At 51.8% G+C, this 23,038-nt stretch overlaps 1 protein-coding gene across 1 annotated transcript in view; it reads right to left on the bottom strand.

Moving 5' to 3' along the window:
• Positions 1 to 1,510: 1,510 nt before the first annotated feature.
• The window catches only part of LOC311581140 (uncharacterized protein), a 48,502-nt gene continuing 26,974 nt past the window's right edge, over positions 1,511 to 23,038 (bottom strand). Inside the window, exons 4-5 of the mRNA XM_084753174.1 lie at positions 2,302 to 2,544; positions 1,511 to 2,000 (exon numbers count right to left, since the gene is read on the bottom strand). Coding sequence (XP_084609300.1) covers positions 1,924 to 2,000; positions 2,302 to 2,544 — 320 coding nt within the window. The 3' untranslated portion in view covers positions 1,511 to 1,923. The remainder of the gene's footprint in view (positions 2,001 to 2,301; positions 2,545 to 23,038) is intronic.

Raw genomic sequence — 23,038 nt, 5'->3', positions numbered from 1 at the left:
GTAATTAACATCAAAACACATCAGACCATCCCTCAACAGCTCCCCTTTTCTGTCTAAATAAAAAAAGGCCGTTTTTTTATATACAGTAAGTACAATTATGAAAAATTATAAAAACCAATAGGTAAGACTTACACACAATTTTTAATCAAAATGTACTTGGCAACCTTGTAGAAAATAGTATCTACTCTATCTTGGTAAATCTATAGTTTTGAACCTAAATCAACATTTATTAAAGCTCAGATCTATCAACCTAAAAGTATCTATCTAGACTTACAAGTATCTTTTTAATTTCTAAACAACTGAGCTTAATTTTAAAATTAACTATCTGGTCTTCAACCCCATCAGAGACTTAAGAAGGAATAAATTTAACTACCTGAGTAAAAGGGAAGTGCAGGTTAGCAGCTTCCAAAATGAAAAAAATGACAGAGACAGTTTACTGCCTGAATAGACACCCAACACTCTCCATAACGTTGGAGCATCATCTTCGGCCTTCTGGTCCCATATATCTGACAGACATGTTTGTGAGTCAGGAACCATTGAGGACTTGCTTACCCTGTCTTGGCAGAGTCTGGCCGTCGACTTTGCCTGTATCTAACCTTGTCCATTTTTAGGCAGAATTTTGTCTGTGGGAGAAACGGACATTTTTGTCCTGTGGCTGTTTTGCCACACTCAAAGCCATCTCCACAAGGAGGTTCTTCACCGTCTTTTTTGTGCTAGGCTGGGTACTGTCAGGGCTTAACCTGTCTTATTGTCAAAGAATCCTTAAAATAATAAAAATATTCTTAAATGTCATATTTTGTAGGTCTCTGAGGTTTCTGAAGACCTTATCTGACTATTTTACCATATCTATCTATAGAATCATATCTGTTAAACCTAGCATGTGTATTCTTATGCTTGACAAGACTATAAATTAATCAACAATTGGCTTGTATTACTTAATTATCCTAAACAGCCTACAGTAACACTATCAGACTCTTAGAAGTAAACTACATATTAATTGAGCTGCATATGTACAATACCTCATACTAGAGTAGAAATATAATATTAAATTTGAATTTTATTTCAATGTAGCAATATTAAACTTATTTTATATCAATATATAAAATTTTATATCAATGAATTAAAATTATCCTTATTTGAGAGTAACAATTAAGGCTTTAAGTTGAGAAGTAGATTCAATAATCTACTTTTTGTCCTATCATCCCTAATTGGCATCAAAATAAATCAGACCATGCCCCAACAGGTAACTGTCTCGTGTGGGGCGTGGTCTTTGCCAGCTGGTAATGGCCTCCTTGTGCAGCAAGGAGAGGGGGGGATGCGGTATAGGACCCTGAGGAAGATAAACAGAAGAGCCTGGAGAGAAAGGGGGTGGCATGCTGTGGTGGCGTGAGACATGTAGCAGTTAGGAGAGACCAGAGAGACAGTGTGGCACCTGGGGAGAAATGTTTCAACACAGTGACTCGGAGACTGCTTGCTGCGTTTGCTGTTGATGGAGATTGGTATTGCCCCAAAAGAACCCAATTGACGGGCTGGAGAGATGGCTCAGTGGTTAAGAGCACTGCCTGCTCTTCCAAAGGACCCTGGTTCGATTCCCAGCACCCACATGGCAGCTCACAACTGTCTGTAACTCCAAGATCTGACACCCCCCATGCCAATGTACACAAATTAAAATTAAAAAAAAAAAAGAACCCAATTGACCCTAAACATCTGGGAGAAGTAAAAGAGTCTGTGCCCCCTCTCCCCACTAACATTCTTTCTCTTACCGAGGGTTAAGGAGTTGAAGGGAGGCTGAGACATCAATACCCCATAGTTTAAAAAGCAAGTGCCAACAGAGGTGGGCATGGAGACTGTAGAGGCAGCTTAAGAAGGTCAGGGTGGCCCAGGCTGGTGGCATGGCCAGGCTGGCCGCCAGCCTCTGGTGGCTCATTCAGAAACAGCAGGGTTGGAGCCCGTGTCTTCTGACCTGGCACTCCCCACGTCCCAGTGCACAGCATCTCTGTCTATGGAGGAAGAAGCGGGTCAGGTGCAGGCCACCTGATGTAGTCAGCTTCCTGCCCCAGGAGGGACTGAGAGGTTCAGATCCAGGGCCTGGCATGCGTTCCTCAGAGAAGATGGTCTCCCAGCTTCTCCATGTCTCCCAGCTTCTCCATGTCTCCCAGCTTCTCCATGTCTCCCAGCTTCTCCACGCCCAGCTCCAACTTCAGGGAGAAGCTTCCCTGGCCCCGCCTTTCTGCCAGGGCTTGTCTCCTCCCCAGTTGCCTGCCTCTACCACACAGCCTACGTCCTCTCACTCCTCCTCACCATTCCTGAGCCCTCTCTCCCTCCTTCCTCTCCATTTGTGAGCGTCGGAGATCATGGACAGCCCAAGTTTCCACTCTGATGGCATTTCATTCCCAGGCAAAGGGCGCCTTCGTGGACAGAGTCCCGGAGCCACGGTCCCTCTCTGCTGAGACTGAGGTGTCCCGTTTCTTCCACAGAGGCGCTCAGATGCCTTCTCACTTCTGCTGTTCACATTTAATTCACTCCATAGGAATCGATAGGAACCTTAAATATAAAAAGGCAAAATCCAATTGCTGCTCATTTTCTTGATCCAGCTGGCAGCCTGCGTGTCACCTACACTTGTCTGCGCCTTAGCGAGCGCGAAGTGGGGGCTTAGTCTTGTGATCAGGGCTGACTGACCTCTTCCATCACTGGAGACTATTGCCTGGCTGGCTGAGACTCTCTGTGGGGTCTCCCTTGGGACCAGATTATTTATAAGTCCAGAGCAAAGCCACCGTGGTAAGCAGGGCTATGTCCCTGCTGAGCTCCGCTGGGTTCACCGTCACCTGAACAGCCTCTGCTCCCCACTTCTCCCCTGCTTTTCTTGGCTGCTCGTGTGCCATGTGTGGGCCCCTCTAGGGTTCTGGGAGGCAGCTCAGGGAACCGGGTCTGAAAGCCCAGTTGGGCATGTGCTGACGGTACAGGGGCAGGAGGGGATGGCCCACCCAGAAGGCTTGGGACATGCTCTGCAGGAGGATGCCCACTGCCCTGCCCCACCCACCTTCCCCATAGTTACTTACACTGGAGTGTGGTCTACACAGCTCGGAGGATGCTCTCCGGCTGCCATGTGCTACCCCCGGCCTGGCCCACTGGGTCCTTATATACATCTTCCCTGTGGAACCTTTTGACTTTTGACCACACGGATGGGAGCCCCAGAGAGGAGGCCTGGATTCCTCAGCCGGTGGAAACCATGTGTAGGGCTGGGATACTGGGGCCTCTAGATAGTTCCCAGATGCCTCTGCTGTGTGTGAAGCTTGCCTCGCCCATCTCCTGGCCACTGGAAACTCAGCGTCACTAGCTCAGCATGGTAGCTAGGTCTGTAATTCCAGCACTCAGTGCTAGAGGCAGGAGGCGGAGGAACTCAAAGCAGCTTCAGCTATGTAGCAAATGTGAGGTTAGCCTGGGCTACTTGAGACCACCACTAAAAAAAGAAGGCTAAGGAGTGGTGGTGGGAGCAGTGGCACACACCTTTAATCCCAGCACTCAGAGGCAGAGGCAGGAGGATCTCTGTCAGTTTGAAGCCGGCCTGGTCTACATAGTGAGCTCCAGGATAGCCAGGGCTACATAGTGAGACCTTGTCTCAAAAACAAAAACAACAAACAAACAAACAAAAAAGAAAACAGGTCTGAAGTGAGCATTTGCTTGTAGACATGAGGACTTAAACCTACATAAAAAAGCTGGGCAGGTCAGAACCCACCTGTAGTCCCAGCTGAGGTCCCTCACCAGGGCTGAGGTCCAGAGGTGTCTCTGTCTGAGAGAGGACTGCCATGGGATTGCCTTCAGTGAGGAGCAGAGCAGGAGGAAGGCTGCAAAACTGGAAATAGCTGGTACCTCCAGTCTGGGAGCATTCCTGGACCCCAGCCAGTCCAAGGTATCTGCAGAGCTACAGAACACAGCAGCTGCAGTCTGTGGTGAGGGAGGGAGAGGTCCACAAACGAGTGGGGTCACATGAGCTGCTGGACGGGGTGGCCTGCCCTTCTCCTTTCTTGGGTGTCTCTATAGACCAGGCTGGATGCCAGGTTGAGAGGTGTGCAACACTGGGCTAGCTGGCATCTCTATAGACCAGGCTGGCCTCCGTGATCCTCCTGCCTGGATGCCAGTCGAGAGGCGTGCAGCACTGGGCTAGCTGGCTTGGTATTTTCCAGTCATGGTTTCTGCATTAGGAATGGAGAGTAGGCCAGCCGGATAACAAGCCCAATAATGGCTGCTTTGTCTTTGCTTTGTACCTCATCTCTCCCCACAAATGCTCAATTAGCGGCTGCTTTTCCTGTTAGGAACTGGACAAAAATAGGAAAACATAATATATGCTCTTCATTTTCCAAATGGGAACTGTCACGAGTGCACAGGGCCAGGGTGAGTGAGTGTGAAAACCCAGCTCAGGCTTGTGAAAGGAAGCCACAGAGGAGTTGGAGGAAATGGCTCAGGCCACATGTGGGCACTTGATGGCCGCTTTCTCCCCATCCTGGGCAGGAGTGTTAGCCACTTAACGCTCTTAACCTAGTGACCTTGGAAATACTGTTTGCCACACACTTCCGGAACATCTTCATTAAGGGCCTGGAATGAGTCTGCAAAGACAAGTTAATTAAATTTGCAGATGATACTAAATTGGGGGCCGTAGCATGGGGAGACTGAACTCAGGGAGGTGTCAAAGGGTCAGGACTATGATCCGGGACGGTCCCAGGGAACAGCTGGACCTGGGTCACCGAGCCCCCTCGCCCCGAAAGGGCAGGAGATACCCCTGAGAGCAGACGGGAGGAGAGACACCACAAATACTGCCTTGTTTTCTAGATGGTTTTTTCAAAAAGGCAGAGGACTGTGGCTGGAGGGAGGCGGAGCTCAAAGTAACCCAGCTCAGAAAGCTGGTGAGAACCAGGTGTGCAAGGCTGGTCTGAGCAAAGACCGAGGGGAGGCAAGAAACCCAGAGGGACTGCCGAGCTGTGCACCCCAAGTCCGCAGTGTCCCTAGCAGAGATGGAGGCGGACACCTAGAATTAGGAGCAGCCACCTTCAAATCTAGGTCAAGCAGAGCACTGAGAATGGTGTAGCCCCCCTCATCCCCCCCCCACTATCTGTGGTGACCCCTGGCTCTGTAACTTCTCTCTCTCTTTTTTATTTTTATTTTTGTTAGTTTCAGAACTCACAAATGATTTACAAGCGACACTGACAGGCGGGGGGTGGGGGGGTGGGGAGGTGGGGGGGTGGGGAGGGAAATATAGCCAAAGAGAGGCTCTGCACTAATTTCCAATTTGCTGTGTGGCTTGTTTGAGAGTTACCTCGGCTGCTTGCATTAACATCTCTGCATCTCCAATTTCCCGTGGAGTCCACAAAACACGCACGGGAAGCCTGGACCCTAAACAAGCTGATAAAACGCAGCCCTCTTCTCTTCAGCCTCCCAGACTATTGACCATGGGTGCGGGCCACCTGGGGCTCAGCACAGGTTCCCAGCAGCACCCCTGCTGGCTTCCCATCAATGTTTCTCTGCGTGGCTAAGATACTTCTAGAAAGGTCCCGGTCCCTGGCTTGCTTCTGGGTTCCCTTTCTGTTTATGGGAGTTTATCACAAAAGCAACGGCTATAAAACTTTAGGAGGTGACACATGACTTTGCTTCCAGGGGCAGGGCTGAGAGCAGGCCACATGGCTGGGTGTCTGTGGAGTGGAGTGTGTTCCTTCAGCCCTCACTGTGAGTCGGGTTTAGGGTATCTGATCTCTTTTGAGATTGAATTTTAAAATGTATTTATAGTTTTTAGAGATGATGGATGTGTTTGAGGAGACAGCACATGGCTTTGGAAGTGATGCGTTAATTACAAGGAAAGGCTGGCCTCTCCTTTCTCTTCAACCCTCTGGCCAGGCAGCTCTCCGCCTCCCCAATCCAGGGCACCCAGGCTCTACAACGAGGAGGCAGAGACAGCTGACACGTTTTCATAAATGATTAAGGAAGTCCACAGTGTGGGAAAGTTAGCGCTTTCATGTTTAAGGAGGAGACAAGTCTTGGTAGAGGTTTTATGTGCTGCATGGCCGGGAGCCAGAGTTGCCTCAAATGTCAGCCTGATCCAGGGCAGAGAAGCGCCAGGCTGTCCAAACTGTGCTTTTATCACGTCAGCAAACCTTAGTCTTTCCTTTTCCCACATTTGCTGGGCTGATGGCGTCTGGGTTGGGGTACAACCAGCAGCTATGATCGCGAATAGCTGCAGTTGACACAGGGGGGACCTTGTGCTGGGGAAACCCCACTTCTTTTGCGGATCAGGGTTTGGTGGATGCATGGGGCCTGGGGTAGTAAGGAGGGTAAGTCAGCCCACACAGGAATTTGCTGGTCAGACCTGATACTGAGGGGTATGTGTGTGTGTGTGTGCGTGTGTGTGTGTGTGTGTGTGTGTGTGTGTGTGTGACACAGCCCCAAGTCCCTGTAGCAGCCAGCCAAGTGTCCCATTTGGCTGAAGTCTGCACCAAACATGTCCTAGACATTAGCCAGTGCAACCAGAGGCATGTCCACCCTGCAGCGCGGGCCTGCCCAGGCAGGATGGCTTTGAGGGCATCTTGAGACACTTTCAGCATTTTTTGTGGATCTGAACCTTCTTCCATGCAGCTGCTGGCTTTTCCTCCCCCAGGCTGGATCCACCCCACCCCCTCCCTCACCAATGCAATTCCTAGAATTAGGTTTTTTTTTTTTTTTGAAAGAGCAAACAAATTAAGGGGAAACTGCAATCAGGAACACTGCAGGACTCTGAGAGCACATCCCAGCTCTCAGGCAACCCCATCCCAGAGCTGCCCGTTTAAGCACTATTCACTCGGGGCCTAAGCTCATGAAAGTTGAGCTGTCAGGACCGAATTCCACCCCCAAAGAAAGGCTCCCTTCACACACTCACAGCTGGCTTTGTGAAAAGGAGAGGAAAAGGAGGTTTGTTTTAAGTCGACACATGTAAGCCCCACCAAGGGACTGGAGGCACAGGTTGCAAGAACAGCTCCCATCAAACCCGAATCCCCGGCCTGAGCTTCTAAGGAGGCCGGGAATGAAAGGGAAGCGCCTCCCCTCTCTCGGCTGAGCCACATCAAGGCAGTCAGCTGGTGGCGGGGAGATTACTGCAGGAGGCTTCAGTGATGTGCAAAGGGTTAACGCCATCAGAGCAGATTAGGAATTGTCTGGCTGCCTTAAGGGTGGAAAGCAACCTCAGAGCTCAGACCATAAGGAGTGTTTGTGAATTCTCTAGACCCAGCCAGCCAAAGGCAGAAACAGCCAGACTGGCTTTGTGCAGGAACCGTGAGGGTTTTCTTTTTTCTCCCCCCCCCCCCCAACCTCATGTTTGGAGACAGTCTTGCTGGGTTGTGGGTGGAGGGGGTGGATTAACTCAGTAAAGCCAGCTCTGAGTAATTCAGGGTACCTGATCACCCACATCCCTCCCCCACACCCCTCCCCAAGTCAGCACATACACACTGATGAGGGGAACTGCCCAGCCCCCTTGCCCTGGCCAGTGTAAGGAAAGCAAATTGATAGTAATCAATGCCAGGGGATTCAGAACCTTGCTAAGGCAGGGCCACAGGGTCACGGGTTGGGTAACAAAGATTAGCTGTGTGCTGGAAGGCCTGGCGTCTCCATCTTCTTCCTGAACCACCTGGGTTTCTCTGACTCATTCGTCTTCTCTCCTTGCTGCAGCCTTCTGCCCTCTCCACCTTCCCACGCCCCACCTCCACCCTCCCCAGGGACTGAGGACACATTTCAGGCCGGCCGTGTTATTGGATTTTAAATGATGTGATGGCTTTTTAATTCTTGCTTTAATTGCCTTTCCGTGCAGGGCACTGAGAATGGCTGATTACCAGACAACTGGGCTGGGCAGTGACATTCCTTGTACAACGTCCCTTCAAGTTTCAGTGAAAAGAAGGAGAGAGAGAGAGAGAGAGAGAGAGAGAGAGAGAGAGAGAGAGAGAGAGAGAGAGAGAGAGAGAGAGAGTCGGTCCGTCTACCCCCTCCTCAGCTTTGAGCCCTCAGCCGCCTGGGGCTGGGCCATCCCGGCCTGGTGCGTTGTCCGTGGTGCTGACGGGCTAACCGCGGGCAAACCCTGGTGCTCTCGGCATGTGTTTTGGTGCTCCAGCGGCTGAATAACTTAAACAAATAGACTTGGACATATTTCCTTTTTCCCTCAGGGGAGGAAAACATGCCCTTCTGAGTCTCTGGAATAATTGCCCCTCATCCAAGGGTACTCAGAAAAGGAGAGGATCCGGAGATGGAGGAAGAGCGTGGGCCGGCTCTGGGGAAGCGCTCCTGCAGTGGGTGGACCAGCTCCTTGGCTCTCATAGGAGGAAACCCCTAAGACGATGGTCCTAGCCCTCTTTCCCCGCACCCCCGGCCCCCACCCCCGCCCCCGGCCACTAACACATCAGAGCCACACTGGGACAATTTGTCAGAACTCATGGCGGCAGCTTGGCCATCCGGGCTATGCCGAGGAGGCGGCTCTACTTTCTGTAAGAGTCTCCAGCGGCAGAGTGGGGCCAGGTATGCACTAACAGGCTTGGGGTCTCCTAGAGAGATCCTGTGCACAGTGAGAACTCAGCGCTTTATGGGGTTCGATAGGCTGGGCAGAGCCGGGCAGGTGGAGCACGGGGCTGGAGGGATGGCCTGGCCGTTAGGAGCTCTGGCTGCTCTCCCAGAGGACCTGGGTTTGACTCCTACCACCAATGTGGTGGCTCATTAGTGTTTGTAATTCCAGCCCCGGGGAGCTAATGTCTCTGGCCTCCTCACAGGTGAAGACACGGATGGATGGAGCCACACTCGCACACCCCTACATAATAGAAATATAGTTTTTAAATGCATGGAAAGGGCAGGAACCTAGGGAGGTAGCTGCAGGATGGAACAGGGAGTGGTGTGTGGGGGTTTTCTTCACAGACTGGTTGCCCCAGCTCTTGGGGTCACACAACCCTTGGGATTAAGAAAAACCTGCTGCCACCTTTCCTTTTTAAAATTAATGAATTTATTTTTAATGTTTGGGTGTCTTTTTAAAATTTTTTTAAATTTAATTTTAATTTATGTGCGTCGGTGTGAGGGTGTCAGATCTTAGAGTTACAGACAGTTGTGAGCTGCCATGTGGGTGCTGAGAACTGAACCTGGTTCTAGGGATCGTATCTGTTGGGCCATATGTAGATCAGGCTGGCCTTGGGTTCCTGACTGCCCCCCGCACCTGCCCAGTGCTGGGGTTACAGCATGTGCCCTGTGTTCAGCCTCCACACTTTTTCTTTTTTCTTTTTTTTCCCAGACAGAGTTTCTCTGTGTAATCCTGGCTGTCCTGGACTTGCTCTGTAGACCAGGCTGGCCTCAAACTCACAGAGATCCACCTGCCTCTGCCTCCTTGAGTGCTGGGATTAAAGGTGTGCGCCACTGCCGCCCCAGCCAGCCTCCACACTTTCTTTGTGCCCCTCTCAGGTCTACCTCACGGCCTTGGGTCACTGTACCCCATGGGACTTTCTGAAGACCCCAACTGTCACTTTATCCCACTCCCCATCCTGGAGCACCTACAATACTTAAAACCCTCTGTGTTCAGCAGAGCCAAGGTCAAAGGTCAGTGAGGTCAAAGGTCAGTGAGGAAAGCAGGAATCCAGTCCAACCTCCTTGAGGGCTAAATTCTCTCCAAGGCAGGGAACAGAGAGCCAGCCCCTAAATGAACACTGAGGCTTTGCCAAACAACCTGAGGCCACCAGTAGGGAGCCCCTCCTACCCGATGGTGGGGTGCAGTCTTGAGATCTGGAGCCCAGGAGCCAGAGCAAAGGCAAAGGGAACTCCTGGGGGTGGGGGTGGGGGGGTGGAGCTGGGGGATCAGAAGGCCAGGGTTAAGCAGCATTGGCCCCAACACCAATACCGAGAGGGGGTGCACCAGATCTATGGCCTTCCTGCTTTCATCTGGGTGGGCGGAGTTCAGTTCCGCTGATGTCACATTTTCTCAGAACACAGGCTCCCTCCTCCCTCCTCGATTTCCTGGGCTTTTGCTTCTTCGTTGTTTTTCTTCTTAAAAGAAAAGAGCCAAAGACAGGCACCTGTCTTCTGAGGCTCTCGCTGAGTCTTTGCCGCTGTGGGTGGTGAGAGAGGTGTGGGAGGGGGAAGGGTACCGGTGGGAAGCCAGGACAGGGAAGGACAGGACTTCTGCAACCAGAGAGATCCCTGCAGCTCCCCAACCCGGAGAGGATGGGGGTGGGGCAGGGTGGGGCGGGGCGGGGCTTCTCCCTGAACTGCCCTGACTGCACAGTCCCTGGGTCAGGGCACAGAGCCCAGCAGCTATGGGGTCAGCCACACCCCTGCAGTGGAAAACTCAGCCTGAGCTGGAGTGCTCTGGGGAGCCTTGGCCGTGGGGCCCATTCCTGTCAGGGATTCGCCCCCCAGCCCATCTGACAACATGACTTGGCGTCCTGAAGTTGGAGACTCAGGCTGCGTGTGGACAGTGATGCGGCTCCCCAGGGTGTTCTGCCCAGTCTGTTCCTATCAACAGCAGCTTCTTACCTGCTGTCCAAATCTAAAGCCTCCCCCGGCCTCAGAGCCGAGGGCCCAGCCTCTCAGCAGAGCGCTTACGGCCCTTACTTTGTGCATCCTTGTGGGTCCTGGCTGGGGAGACCCTGCATGGACCACCACTGTGGGTTCTAGGCAGGAGACACGACCCGAGTGTTGTCTTGAGGTCATTCTGGATGCTGTTAAGAGGAAAGTAGGTTGTGGTAGGCAAGGGCTGTAGCTGGGCTTTGCTACTTTGTGGGTTCCTTTTTCCCATTCTTTATCCCCCAGTTTCACCACCCCCACCCCCCACCCCACATCACTAGATAGGAGAGAAACAAGGAGGGAGGGCGGAGAGGAATTAGGAAAATCCCTGAATCTAATTTCTTTCCTTTTGCTTCTTCTGTGACCATGACTACTAACAAACCACAAACAACCCCCTAAATGACCGACAACCACCAACCGCACATCTTGGGACCTTTGCATTTATGTACCCTCTGAAAAGTTCCCAGAATTCCAAATGCCACACAATCACAGAAACTATCTGCAGCTGGCAAAACCACGCCTCTGCTAGAGGACGAGGCAAATCATAGTCAGCTGCTGTGGACAGTCTGCAGCGGCCCCACGCCTGGGATTAAAACAGAAGCACATTCTTATAATATTTCTGTGTTTTAAAAGAAACCAAACAAGGGCTGGAGACACGGCTCAGTGATTAAGAACATTGGCTGCTCTTCCAGAGGACCTGGGTTCAATTCCCAGCACCCACATGGTGGCTCACAACTGTCTGCAACTCCAGTTCCACATGATCCGACACCACGACATAGACATACGTGCAGGCAAAACACCAATGCACATAAAATGAAAATAAATTTTAAGAAATTAAAAAAATAATAAACCAAAAATATTCCAAAATTGTCACTACACTTCCCCCTTCTGTTTTAAAGCTATCAATTATGCTCGCTGTAGTGGGAAACTATAAACAGAGACATTTTCATTTTCAGTTGAATAAGTGCTTTTCAGGTCAGGGGTCAAGGTTTTCAGGAGACCTCTCCTGCTCAATTCTAGTCTTTATCAGTTTTGATGGTAGCTACAAGGGACCGTCAGCTGAGAGGCCAGAAGTCAGCTGAGAGAGGAGGGTGGGTGGGAACCAAAGTTTCAGGTGCCAAGAGGCAGCAGGGCACTTCTGTGGGTGCTCAGTGTAAGATGTTGACGGTCACACAGGAACCTGATTGTAGGTTTGTTTGCCTGGGGAGGCAGTATTTTGTTTTGTTTTGTTTTGTTTTTGAGACCGGGCCTCCCTGTGTTGCTCTGGCTGTTCTAGAACTTGCCATGTAGACCAGACTGACTTTGTTTTTGTTGTTGTTGTTGTTTGTTTGTTTGTTTTTCGAGACAGGGTTTCTCTATGTAGCCTTGGCTGTCCTGGACTCGCTTTGTAGACCAGGCTGGCCTCGAACTCACAGCTATCAGCCTGCCTCTGCCTCCCGAGTGCTGGGATTAAAGGCGTGCGCCACCACACCCGGCTCGACCAGACTGACTTTGAACTCACAGAAATCCTCCTGTCTCTGCTTCCAAGTGCTGTGACTAAAGGCGTGGGTGTGTCATCACGCCCAGCCTAGTGTTTCTTTTGGCAACAGGCTCTCAGGTAGTTCAGGCTGGCCTTGAACTTGCCATGTAGCCAGGCATGTACTTGAACTCCAAATTCTCGGGCTTCTACCTCCGAAGTACAAGATTACAGGAATGCGCTACGGCACCTGGCTGGAACCTGAGTCCTACCAGGCGGCTCACAGAAGGAATCAGGAGGCTCAGAAGAGCTGAAACAGGGGACATGAGATGACCAGAGCTCACCCGGGGCGGGGGAGGGGCAGGGCCCGGTGATGGGATCTGTTTTGCCTCAGATGGTGGGACAGAGCTCACTGCTGAGAACCTGGGCTGCAAGGAAGGAAAAGCCATGGAAGCCAGTAGGTGCTGGCAGACACCCCAAAGCACCGAGGAGAGCGCTGTGGCTTCTTCTCCCTCCCACCAGTCTCCAGCCAGCAGGCAAGGTGCCCAGGAAGCTAAGCTACGGGGCAGCCTGTGACAATCAGCACAAAGGTAAGACTGGGAGATGCAGGGACAGGACCAGTGCAGACACCCCAGGGATGGAGAGAGAGTGGGGGGGGGAGAAGAAGAGGAGGAGGAGGAGAAGAGGAGGAGGAGGAGAAAGAAAGAAAGAAAAAAAGAAAAAAGAAGAAGAATAAAAAGCTGGTTTCCCGTAACTATCCTCAAATGCACTGCCTAGCTAAGAGTGACTTTTGACTTTGGGCTTCTAATCCCCTGCCTCCACCTCCTGGGTGCTAGGTGTGTACCACTGTAGTGCTCTTTCTTTCTTTTCTTTTCTTTCTTTCTTTCTTCTTCTTCTTTTTTTTTTTTTTTCTGAGACAGGGTCTCTCTGTGTTAGCCTTGGCTGTCCTGGACTCACTTTGTAGATCAGGCTGGCCTCGAACTCACAGTAATCCACCTGCCTCTGCCTCCCAAGTGCTGGGATTAAAGGTGTACACCACCACTCCCGGCTCTTTCTTTCATGCTCTACTTTATTTGGGGTGTTTAGGTCTCAACCTCCCTTCCAACCTCCAACTGTACATAGGAAAAAGGTTAGTGGGGGAAGGGGGCCCCTTTGCTTCTCCTGGCTGTTTAGGATCAATTGGGTTCTTGTGGGGCAATACTTATCTCTGTCAATAGGAGACGCAGCCAGCAGTCTCCTCCAAGCCACTGCTCCCCCAAAGCTTTCTCTCTATCTATCTCTGGTCTCTTCAAACTGCTATACACCATTGGCCAACATCAAGCCATCCTCCTTCCCCTCCCCCTTCCCCTCCCCCACCCTCTCCCCTCCCCATCCCATCCCATCCCATCCCCCTCCCCTCCCCTTGTCCACCTCCCACGTGCTCTCTCTGTGTTCTTATTTATAGCCTCAGAGCCCTAGCTCACGATACTGCGATACTGTGCAAGGACAGCCAGCAGACAAAAGCCACGCCCCTCACAAGACAATTAACAGGTGCCGGGAAGCTAAAGCCCAAACTAAACTATCACCCTTAGGATTAGAACAAAAACATAGTTACATAACCCAACTGAGTTTACAAAGAAACCAAACTTCCATTACATACCAGCACCTCCAGTTTATCTGGTACTGAGGTTCAGACGCCAGCTGGGTAAGCATGCTTCCAACTGAGCTACGTCCCTGGCCCCCAGGCCCCTCAGGACCATGAGTGCCTAGTTTTAACAGCTCGCTCACACACAGGTCTACATGTCTGATGTGTATGTGCAGGGCACATCTGGTGCTCAGGAAGCCTGGGGTTCTCCAGCACCCCCATGCGCTCTGGCCTCTGCTCAGCCCTGGCTAGGGGGCCTTGGAGCTCACAATTGCTGGGCTCCTGCTTTAAGACAGAGACCCTCCCACCACCTCACCTCCAACACCTTCCCCCTCTTTGTAGGGAAATGGACTTGTCAGAAACCTGCTTGTAGGATGCAGAGAGGAAAGATGTGAGCAGGGCGTGTGAAGTGGCGATGACAGAAACTGCTTAATACAGAAGAAGGAATCCCAGTGACTGCTTGGACAGGCGGGTAAGTAAACAGTCATTCAGAGCCGACTGGAGGCAGACAGCTTGAGTGTGTGTGTGTGTGTGTGTGTGTGTGTGTGTGTGTGAGAGAGAGAGAGAGAGAGAGAGAGAGAGAGAGAGAGAGAGAGAGAGAGAGAGAGAGCGCAGGTGCACATGTGCACCTACACACACTTGCAGGAAGGTAGCAACCAAAGGGATAGACTTACCGGCTACCCAACCATCCAGGAAACCCTGGTTCCCATGACAATTTAGGGGGGCTTGGGACTCCATTCAGCTTTCTCCTCTGTGGTAACCAGCTGGGGGACTGCTTCCTTCACCACCCACCATTTGGGAGAAGTCCAGCCTTCCCCGGGTTCCCTGCCAAAGTGGTTTCAGGGATCCCCAAGGAACCTCACACGTCTCCCAATTCACAGCAGTGGCTCTGCCAGCGTGGCACCCAGGCTGGCTAAGCCCGCTCTGCTGCAGCTGCCCCCCCCCCCAACCAAGAGAAGACATTTCCAGCCCAATTGCTTTCTCCTCCAACCCCCTTCCTCCAAGTTGTCTCAGACCAGGCTCTGGGAGCTAAGCCAGCTTTCCTTAGGGTTTGCTGGTGCTGGAGTCTGAAGGTCCTGGGCCTCTTCCTCCCCACCCCTCTGCCAGTTGACACTCGCCTCAGTTAAGACCCCTTAGTTAGGACCTCATGCTAAGGCCACTTACTTTTCTGAGCGTGCCTTTGGCCATGGCCTGCGGCCCAGAGTGCACTGCCCCTAGTCCACCTTTCCCCTCCTTCTGGTGAGCCCAGCCCAACCCAGCCCAGCCCAGCCCAGCCCAGCCCAGCCCAGCCCAGACACTGTGTAGCTGTTTTCAGCTCAGCTGAAGGCAAGCCAGAATGACAAGCACAGGAGAGTCTGACCCAGGTTCTAGCCTGAAATTGTTCCTCACAGCAGTGTTGGAGACGTTGCTAGGTTGAGGGAACACTTACAGACAGACACGAGGCGGACGTTCAGGGCTATGGCTCCCACCTTTTCAAGTGTGAAAATAGACTTTTAAAAACACACATTTGAGGGGCTGGAGAGATGGCTCAGGGGTTAAGGGCACTGACTGCTCTTCCAGAGGACCTGAGTTCAATTCCCAGCAACCACATGGTGGTGGCTCACAACTATCTATAGCCTCTAATGCCCTCTTCTGGCCTGCAGGTGTACATGCAGGCAAAGCGCACTATATACATAATAAATAAATAAATCTTAAAACACACACACGCTTGAGCCAGTGGTTATGATGATGGCACACACCTTTAGTCCCAGAGGCAGGTGGTTTGCCGTGAGTTTGAGGCCAGCCTGGTCAAAAAAGTGAGTCTAGGACAGCCAGGGTTACACAGATAAACCCTGTCTAAAAAAAAAAAAAAAAACCCAAATCATAAACAGGCAAGCAAGCAAGCAAACACATTTGACATAAAAAGTGGCAATAGCTTGGAGCACTGTTTTTTTTTTGTGTAACATTTATTTGCTTGAGAGAGAGAGAGAGAGAGAGAGAGAGAGAGAGAGAGATTGGGCACACATGCTATTATGAGGGTGGGAGGGTGGAGGTCAGAGGCCAACTTGAAGGAACTGAGTTTTTTCCTTCCACCATGTGAGCTTCAAGCACTGACTTACTTTGGTTGTAAGGTCTGGTGTAGGCACCTTTACCTGATGAGCCATCTTGCCAGCATCTTTTGTTTTTTGACACCTGATCGTAGTGTTTTTACTCAGCAGATGAGGAGCCTGGGCATAGAGACAGTTCAGTGGCTACAGGGCTTGCTGCCACGCTGCACGATCTGAATCTAAGGCCCACATGGTGGCAGGAGAGAGGCAACCTCCACGAGCTCACCTTTGACCTCTGAGTGTGTGTTGTGCACATATACACACAATAAGCAAATGTAGTGTATTTAAAAGTACTATATTTTAAAAGTAGTATATTTTAAAAGTTCTTATCTTTTCCAGGCATTGTGGATATTCAGTCTTCACAGTCAACATGACTGGGTTTAATCACCTGGCCTTGTTGTAAGGATGCTTTCTGAGAGAATTAACTGGGGACAGGAGACCCACCCTGAAGGCGAGTGGCACTGTCCACAGGCTGACGAGACAGTGAGCAGAGCCCCAGCCTCCATCCTAATCACTGTGGCTGCAGTGTGACTGACCGCCTCCCGTCCCGGCTGCCATGGCTCCTCTGCCAAGCAAACCCTTTCTTGAGTAGCTTTTGTCAGGTATTTGTCATAGCCACAGTAGCTAACACAGATATGTGGCAGACACATGGACAGGAAACATGGTGCACGGCTGGGGTTGGCTTCAGAATAAGGGGGAGGGTGGGTCCAGACAGATGCTGTGGCTGTTGGGCAGTGGCCACTTTAAGGTTCATTAGATTAGATTATGTTTTGCAACTTTGTTTGTTTTTTAAGATTTTTGTTAAAAAAAATTTGGTCAGAGCATGATGGCGCACGCCTCAAATCCCAGCATTTAGGAGGCAGAGGCTGGCGGATCGCTGTGAATTCGAGGCCAGCCTGATCTACAAAGTGAGTCCAGGGCAGCCAAGGCTACACAGATAAATCCTGTCTCCAAACAAACAAAACCCAAAACTTTGGGGTGGGGATGGTTTGAGAAACGGTCTCACTATGTAGCTTTGGCTGTCCTGGAACTCACAGAGATCCACCTGCCTCTGCTGGGATTGGGATCATCCGTCTCTCAAGTGCTGGGATTGAAGGCATGCGCCTCTACACCTGGCTTTTTTTTTTTCTTCTTTTGATTTTTAATACTGTGTACGCTTGTGGCTATGTGCTTATGTGTCAGATCTCCCTGGAGCTGAAGTTACAGGCAGCTGTGAGAGGCGCATCCTGGGTGCTGGGAGCAGAACTCAGGTCCTCTGCAGGGATGGGGTCCATTCTTAAGCAGGAAGTCACCTCTCCAGCACCATTTCTCTGTTTTTGAAATTCTCCATTAAAAAAAAAAGTTTTGAAAAACTTAAGCCTGATCTGACAAGATGGATCAGTGGGTCCAGCCTGGAGTTTAGCTGGTGCATCTGTGACAGTTCTGCATCCATCTGTGGGCTGCATGTGGAGGGAGACGGCTCGATGAGCTGAGGGCCGTGGGAGACAGTGTGTGTGTGTGTGTGTGTGTGTGTGCGTGTGTGTGTGCATGTGTGTGTGCGTATGTATGTGTGTGTGCACGTGTGTGCCGTGTGTGTGTGTGTGTGCGTGTGTGTGCATGTGTGTGCCGTGTGTGTGTGTGTGTGTGTGTGTGTGTGTGTGTGTGTGCATGTGTGTGGGGGCGGGCGGCTCCCACCGGCTGAGCAGCTGCCAGGTCTGGTTACTGTCCCTTGCTTTGTGGTCTGACATCTTCATTTCAGCCTGTGATCTAGTTCTACCTGCCGGGTCCCATTAGCAGGTGACAAGCGTTCTTCAGGCTTTGGGAACCGGAGAGAAGAGGACCGCCCTCCTGGGTCCCTTCCCTGCTGGATGGGCCCTGTGGTGCTCGGCTTCTCCTCATCACTGTTTAGTCCCTCCCTGGGGTGCTGCACAGACACCCTCAGCTGGGCTCCTTTTTCTTTGTCTTCTCCCAGAGTCACTGAGGTCAAGAACAGTTCTGGGGCATTGGGCGGTAGGGAGGTGTTCCTCTTCCTCTCTGGAGAGCCCTGCCAGGTGCATTTAGAGAGAGGAGCGAGGCGGAAGGGGAGAGCCAGCAGAGGATGTGGAGAGGAGGGAGCACGGGGCAAGTGGAGGACAGAGGATGCGGGTGATGGGAAGCCGAGGAGCTGTCACCACGACGACACACTTCCAAGGGAAAGTCGGGGAAGGTAGGTGGCAGCTGTGCCAGAGCCTGAGAGGCCCGTCATTGTCCATGGCCTGCCCCAGACCCCCCCACACTCACCCCTGCTGGAAGCATCTTCACCAGGCCCACAGAACATCCCTGTCCTTGGTGCTCACAGAGTCCAGAGTCCCTGGAGGCTTCCAGTGGCTACTGTGGTCCCAGGAAGACAGGGGGTTTCTCCACCAGGAGCTGCCAGGCTCCCGGGGTTACCCTCTGTGCTGGGAAGCCAAGCTCCTCCTCCCACGACCCTGGGTCTGGTCGATATGGATAAATAATGGGGTTCAGTGGCCATGTGTGGTTGGGGTTATTCCAGGGTCTCATGTCCTGGGGGAAAGAACTGGATGGAGCTAGTAAGAAAGAAGGAATAGGGGCTGGAGGGACGGTGGCTCAGTGGCTGAGAGCACTGGCTGCTCTTCCCGAGCTCCTGAGTTCAAGTCCCAGCACCTACGTGGCAGCTCACAACTGTCTATAATTGCACTGGCATGGGATCCAGTGCCTTCTTCTGGTATGCAAATGTACACACATAAACATGTACAAAATACGCATGTCCATCAAATACATAAATAAATCTTTAGCGGGCCACTACCACCTTTAATCCCAGCCCTAGGAAGGTGCAGACAGATCTCTGAGTTCAAGGCCAGCCTGATCTACAGAGTGAATTGGAGAACAGCCAGGGCTACACAGAGAAACCCGTGTGTTTGTGGGGTGGGGGTCGAGGCAGGGGGAGACACGCTTCCAAGGGAAGAGGTAGGCTGCAAGTAGGAGGAGGGTTAGGCATCCAGCAGCTCCCCACACAAACAAATGGAACTTTTATGGGTCATTTGCATTATGCAAGGCTTTCTTTCACATTTGCATATATTTGCATGTGCTGGCTTTCTGGCACTAGTTCTATCTGTTCTGTTGGCCTTGGTGGTAGTGGCTGCGGGGTGTGGGGTGGGAAGTGGGGTGCAGGGTGTGGGGTGGGAGGTGTGGGGTGTTAGTGGCTTGCAGTCTTCCTCTTTGCAAACTGGTTTCTTTTATAAACTAAAGCTTTTCAGGCCTCACGTTCCAGCCTGTGTTCTAGCCTCAGGAGTGTGTGTTAGAGCCCCTGCAGGGCTGCCGCAGAAGAACCCTTCTTTGGGGGTCCAAAGGCTTTTATGGGCCTGACTGGGCCGCTGCTCCTGCCTTGGCTCCAGCTGAAAATTCAGTTCTTTTTCCATGAAGCCCCTGGATTGTGTAGGTATGATCAGCGATGAGGCTTTTCTACCCAATACTGTAAACATTGTATTTAGGACAAGAAATTCAAGACTCTTTATCTCCCCACCTTATAAGACTTTTATGCCAATGTTTAAACCCCTCACACAGCAGACTTTGTTTCTACAAAGGCCTCTGCTGTGTCCCACGAATGGGGTGGCTGGAGCCGAGACCCCTTTTTCCTCCCTCCTACATTTCCTGTGTGCCAGTTCTTCTCAGATTCGGTGGCTGGATAATAAAACTTAATCTACTTCCTGCCTCTGTGTGTTCCCCCTTCCAAATGCACCCTCCCTGTCAAGAGTGAAGTTTGCCTTGTCCAGACACTTCGCTTGGAGGAATGTCCTCTCCCTCTAACCCCACACTTATTTCTAACAGTTTACACTAGATCTTCTGGAGCAGACTGAGCGTCCAGCCTGTCTAGACCTAGAGGCTGTGTGTGGTTTTTCTCTCTCCCACTGTCCCCACCCCAGGACCCACAGCCCCCAGGCACAGTCATGCCTTTCTCCTCTTGGCCCCATTCACTTGCACATCCTTATTTATTGTTTGTGACAGAGTCTCATGTAGTCCAAGTTGGCCTCAAACTCACCACATATTAGAAGAAGCCTTTGAACTTTGACCCGTTCCGCCCCCTCCCCCTCCATCTCCCAAGCGCTGGGATTACAGGGTGTTCTACCACGTCTGGTCTGCTTGGTTTTAAAACAGGGTCTTGCTGTGTAGCCCTGACTGTATTTGCTCAAGGTCCTCCCACGTCTGCCTGCTGGATGCCGTGATGACAGGCTTGAGCTGCTGGCCTGGGTCCCAGCCATCCTTCTGATGGGCTCATGGGGCTCCTATTTCCACTTCAGGATTTTGAGGGCTCTATGCAAAGCCACAGTCGCGGAGAAACCTCACCACCTGCCTTTCTTGGCTTGCCTCCAGGCCCTTCCATTCCTTCCTCCCGTCCTCAAGGCCACAGGACCCCAGGCTTTTGGTCCAAGTCCCCAAAAATGCATCCACAGCTTTCCCTCAGGCTCTGTTCCCACTGCTCCCTTGGCTGGGGTCCTTCAAGGCTGATGGGAAATGCCACCCTCCCTCTGGCTGCCTTTCCTGATTCCTCAGGTGGAATTAATCGCCACCTGTGTTCCCATTGTACCTGTAAACACTTCAGAGCCTGCGCTGCCACCCATCTATTAAGGCTGTTTTATCTGTCGCGCTCCCCAACTGTGGATCGCAAGTGCCCAGACAATGAGGACTATCTGATTCATTTAAAATTTTGCCCTGCACACAGTAGGCACATAATACATGCTTGTTAGGTTGAATAGATAATTGCCATTCACATCACGCAGGAAGCACTGGCTTTCTTTTCAAATGTTAAAAATTACTATGAAAATATTCCCCTGCTGTTTAAAGTCCATAACAATCCTTAAGTGGATAACTCGAGTGGAAGTCCCTCCCACTAGCTCCCCAGCTAGAGCCCAGGCACGGCTGGGAGCTTCACTTTGGTACCAGACGTTCTAAGAGGGTCCCAGTCCCTCCAGGAGCATCTGCACTTGTTACCAAGGCAGGTTCCCAGCCGTAGCCCACAGGCTTATTCTAGCACCTTGGGGTACCAGTAGTCGCAAACAAGCCTCAGGGTGAGGCCACTTGAGGTCCCTAGACAGACCCAGCTCCTCTGTCCTACCTAGCTCTAGGGTTAGGCCAAGGCTTTCACCAAAGCCCCCAGCTCAGCCAGGAGTCGGGTGCTACCATAGACCCCACAGTACGCATTGGAGCTGAGTCCTCTGTCAGCTCCTTTCCTGGTCTCTAGTCTGCCCGCTGCTTGAGCGGTTGCCTGGGGTGGAGGGCGGGGCTCTTAGCTAGGACACCCGCTTGCTGTGGAAGGCTGGGGTCCTGGCTTGGTTGGGAGAGCGCTTGCTTAGCATTCCCGCAGATCACACAAGGCAGGGTTAGCTGTGCTGAAGAGGTGGAGGAAGAGGATTAGAAATCCTTTATCCTTGCCTACACAGGGAGCTTGAGGCCAGCTTCTCAGGCAGGCTTGATGGTACATGCCTTTAATCCTAGCACTCAGGGTAGAGTGCTGTGAGGTCAGGGCCAGCCTGGTCTAGAGAGCAAGTTCCAGGCCAGCCAGGGCTACATAGTGAGACTTGATCTAAAAAAAAAGGGGGGGGGGGAGGAGATTGTCTCTGAGTTTTCAAGCAAAGCACATCAGCTGAAGTAAAGCAGCAATCCTCCTCCTTAGCAGGGCTCAGAGCTAACTTAGTTCATTTTCTGGACAGTCAGACTCCTGGGAGACAGCACCCATTTTCACGAGGAGGGAGACAGACCCCCAAGTGTTATCAAAGACCTTCATTCTGCCTTACAAGCTTCTGTTGTTTTGTTTTGTTTTCCTCCTTCTGAGGTTCTGAGAGACTGAACCAAGACGTATGCATGCCAGGAAGAAAGCACCGCCGAGCTGCCGTGCTCTTGCGGTTCCCACGCAGAGCAAACCGCTTCCCATCAGGAGTGTCCCGTTTGTGCACCGAGGCAGGGGAAAACGGTACTTTGGAAAGACACTCTCAGGAGAGAATTGTAACAAACATCCATTAGGCACCTTCTCTGTGCTGGGAGCTTTTCCAGACGCTGGGAGTACAGCAGCCAAGAAAGCTGGCATAAACAGACAGCCTGGTGGAGTTTACATTCTGCTGGGGGAAAATGGGCAACACACACACACACACACACACACACACACACACACACACACACGCATGCACACACACACACGCATGCACACACACACACACACGCATGCACACACACACACACACACACACACACACACACACCCCACATGAACTAAAATACATGGTGACAAGCACCATGGTGAGGACTAAACAGCCCCTCCCAGAGGCTGGACCCTGCAGACACCCGCTGAGAGGCAGAAGGGAACATTTCCCAAGGTCCTGTAAGAGCAGCACACTGCTGGGCATTGAAGGGGGGGAGGGGGTCCTCGCTTTTAGACAAAGAGCAACCACAGGGATGAGCTGCCATGGATGGGGATGTGAGCTGGCTTCAGGTGGGTCAGGGGCTTGGGGGTGTGCTGGCTTCAGGTGGGTCAGGGGCTTGGGGGTGTGCTAGCTTCAGGTGGGTCAGGGGCTTTGGGGTGTGCTGGCTGGCTTTTGTCAAGTTGACTCAGACCTAGACATACCTAGGACAGGGACCCTCAGTATGAAAATGCTCACATCAGATTGGTGCTGTCTGAGGGCATTTTCTTGGTTAATGACTGGTGGGGGAGGGCCCTGCCCTGTGCATGGTGCTACCCCTGGGCAGGAGGTCTTGGGGTGTATACGAAAACAAAGTGGACAAGCTAGGAGGAGCAAGCTGATAAGCAGCACCCCTTCATTCCTCCATGAGTCTGTCTCAGTTCCTGCCTCTGAGTTCCTGCCCTGATTTCACTCAGGTATAGACTGTGACCCGGGAGCTGTAAGCTGAGATAAACCCTTTCTTCCTCAAGTTGCTCTTTGTCACGGTCTTTATCACAGCACTAGAAACACCAGCTAAGACAAGAGGCTTCCTAGAGAAAGGTCTCTGTGTTGAGGCTTGAAGGATGAAAATACCGTCAGCTGCACAAGAGAGGGAGGCTGGCGCAGCCGGGCTCGGGAGGGGCAAGACCCATCCTTTTCATTCCATGCCCAGTGTCTAGCCGAGCGAAGGGTCACAGACCCTTCCTGTTTGCAGTGCTGCGGGTGAGGCCTGGGGCTTAGAACATGCTAGGCAAGTGCTCTGCCGGGGAGCTGCATCTCATGCGCATACCGCTCACCACACCCTGGGCCAAAGCTACACTGAGACACCCGTTAGAGGCCCCCGGTGCCAACCTTGGCCCTGGGTAGCACATGCACTTGCTTCCTCTCAGTCCTCCGCGCCCTCCCTGCTGCCAGG

The sequence above is a fragment of the Acomys minous genome (assembly GCF_964271855.1).
Source record: "Acomys minous genome assembly, chromosome: 13".
Classification (NCBI taxonomy): domain Eukaryota; kingdom Metazoa; phylum Chordata; class Mammalia; order Rodentia; family Muridae; genus Acomys; species Acomys minous.
The sequence above is the reverse complement of the archived record's forward strand: the minus strand, read 5'-3'. Positions and strand labels throughout refer to the sequence as shown.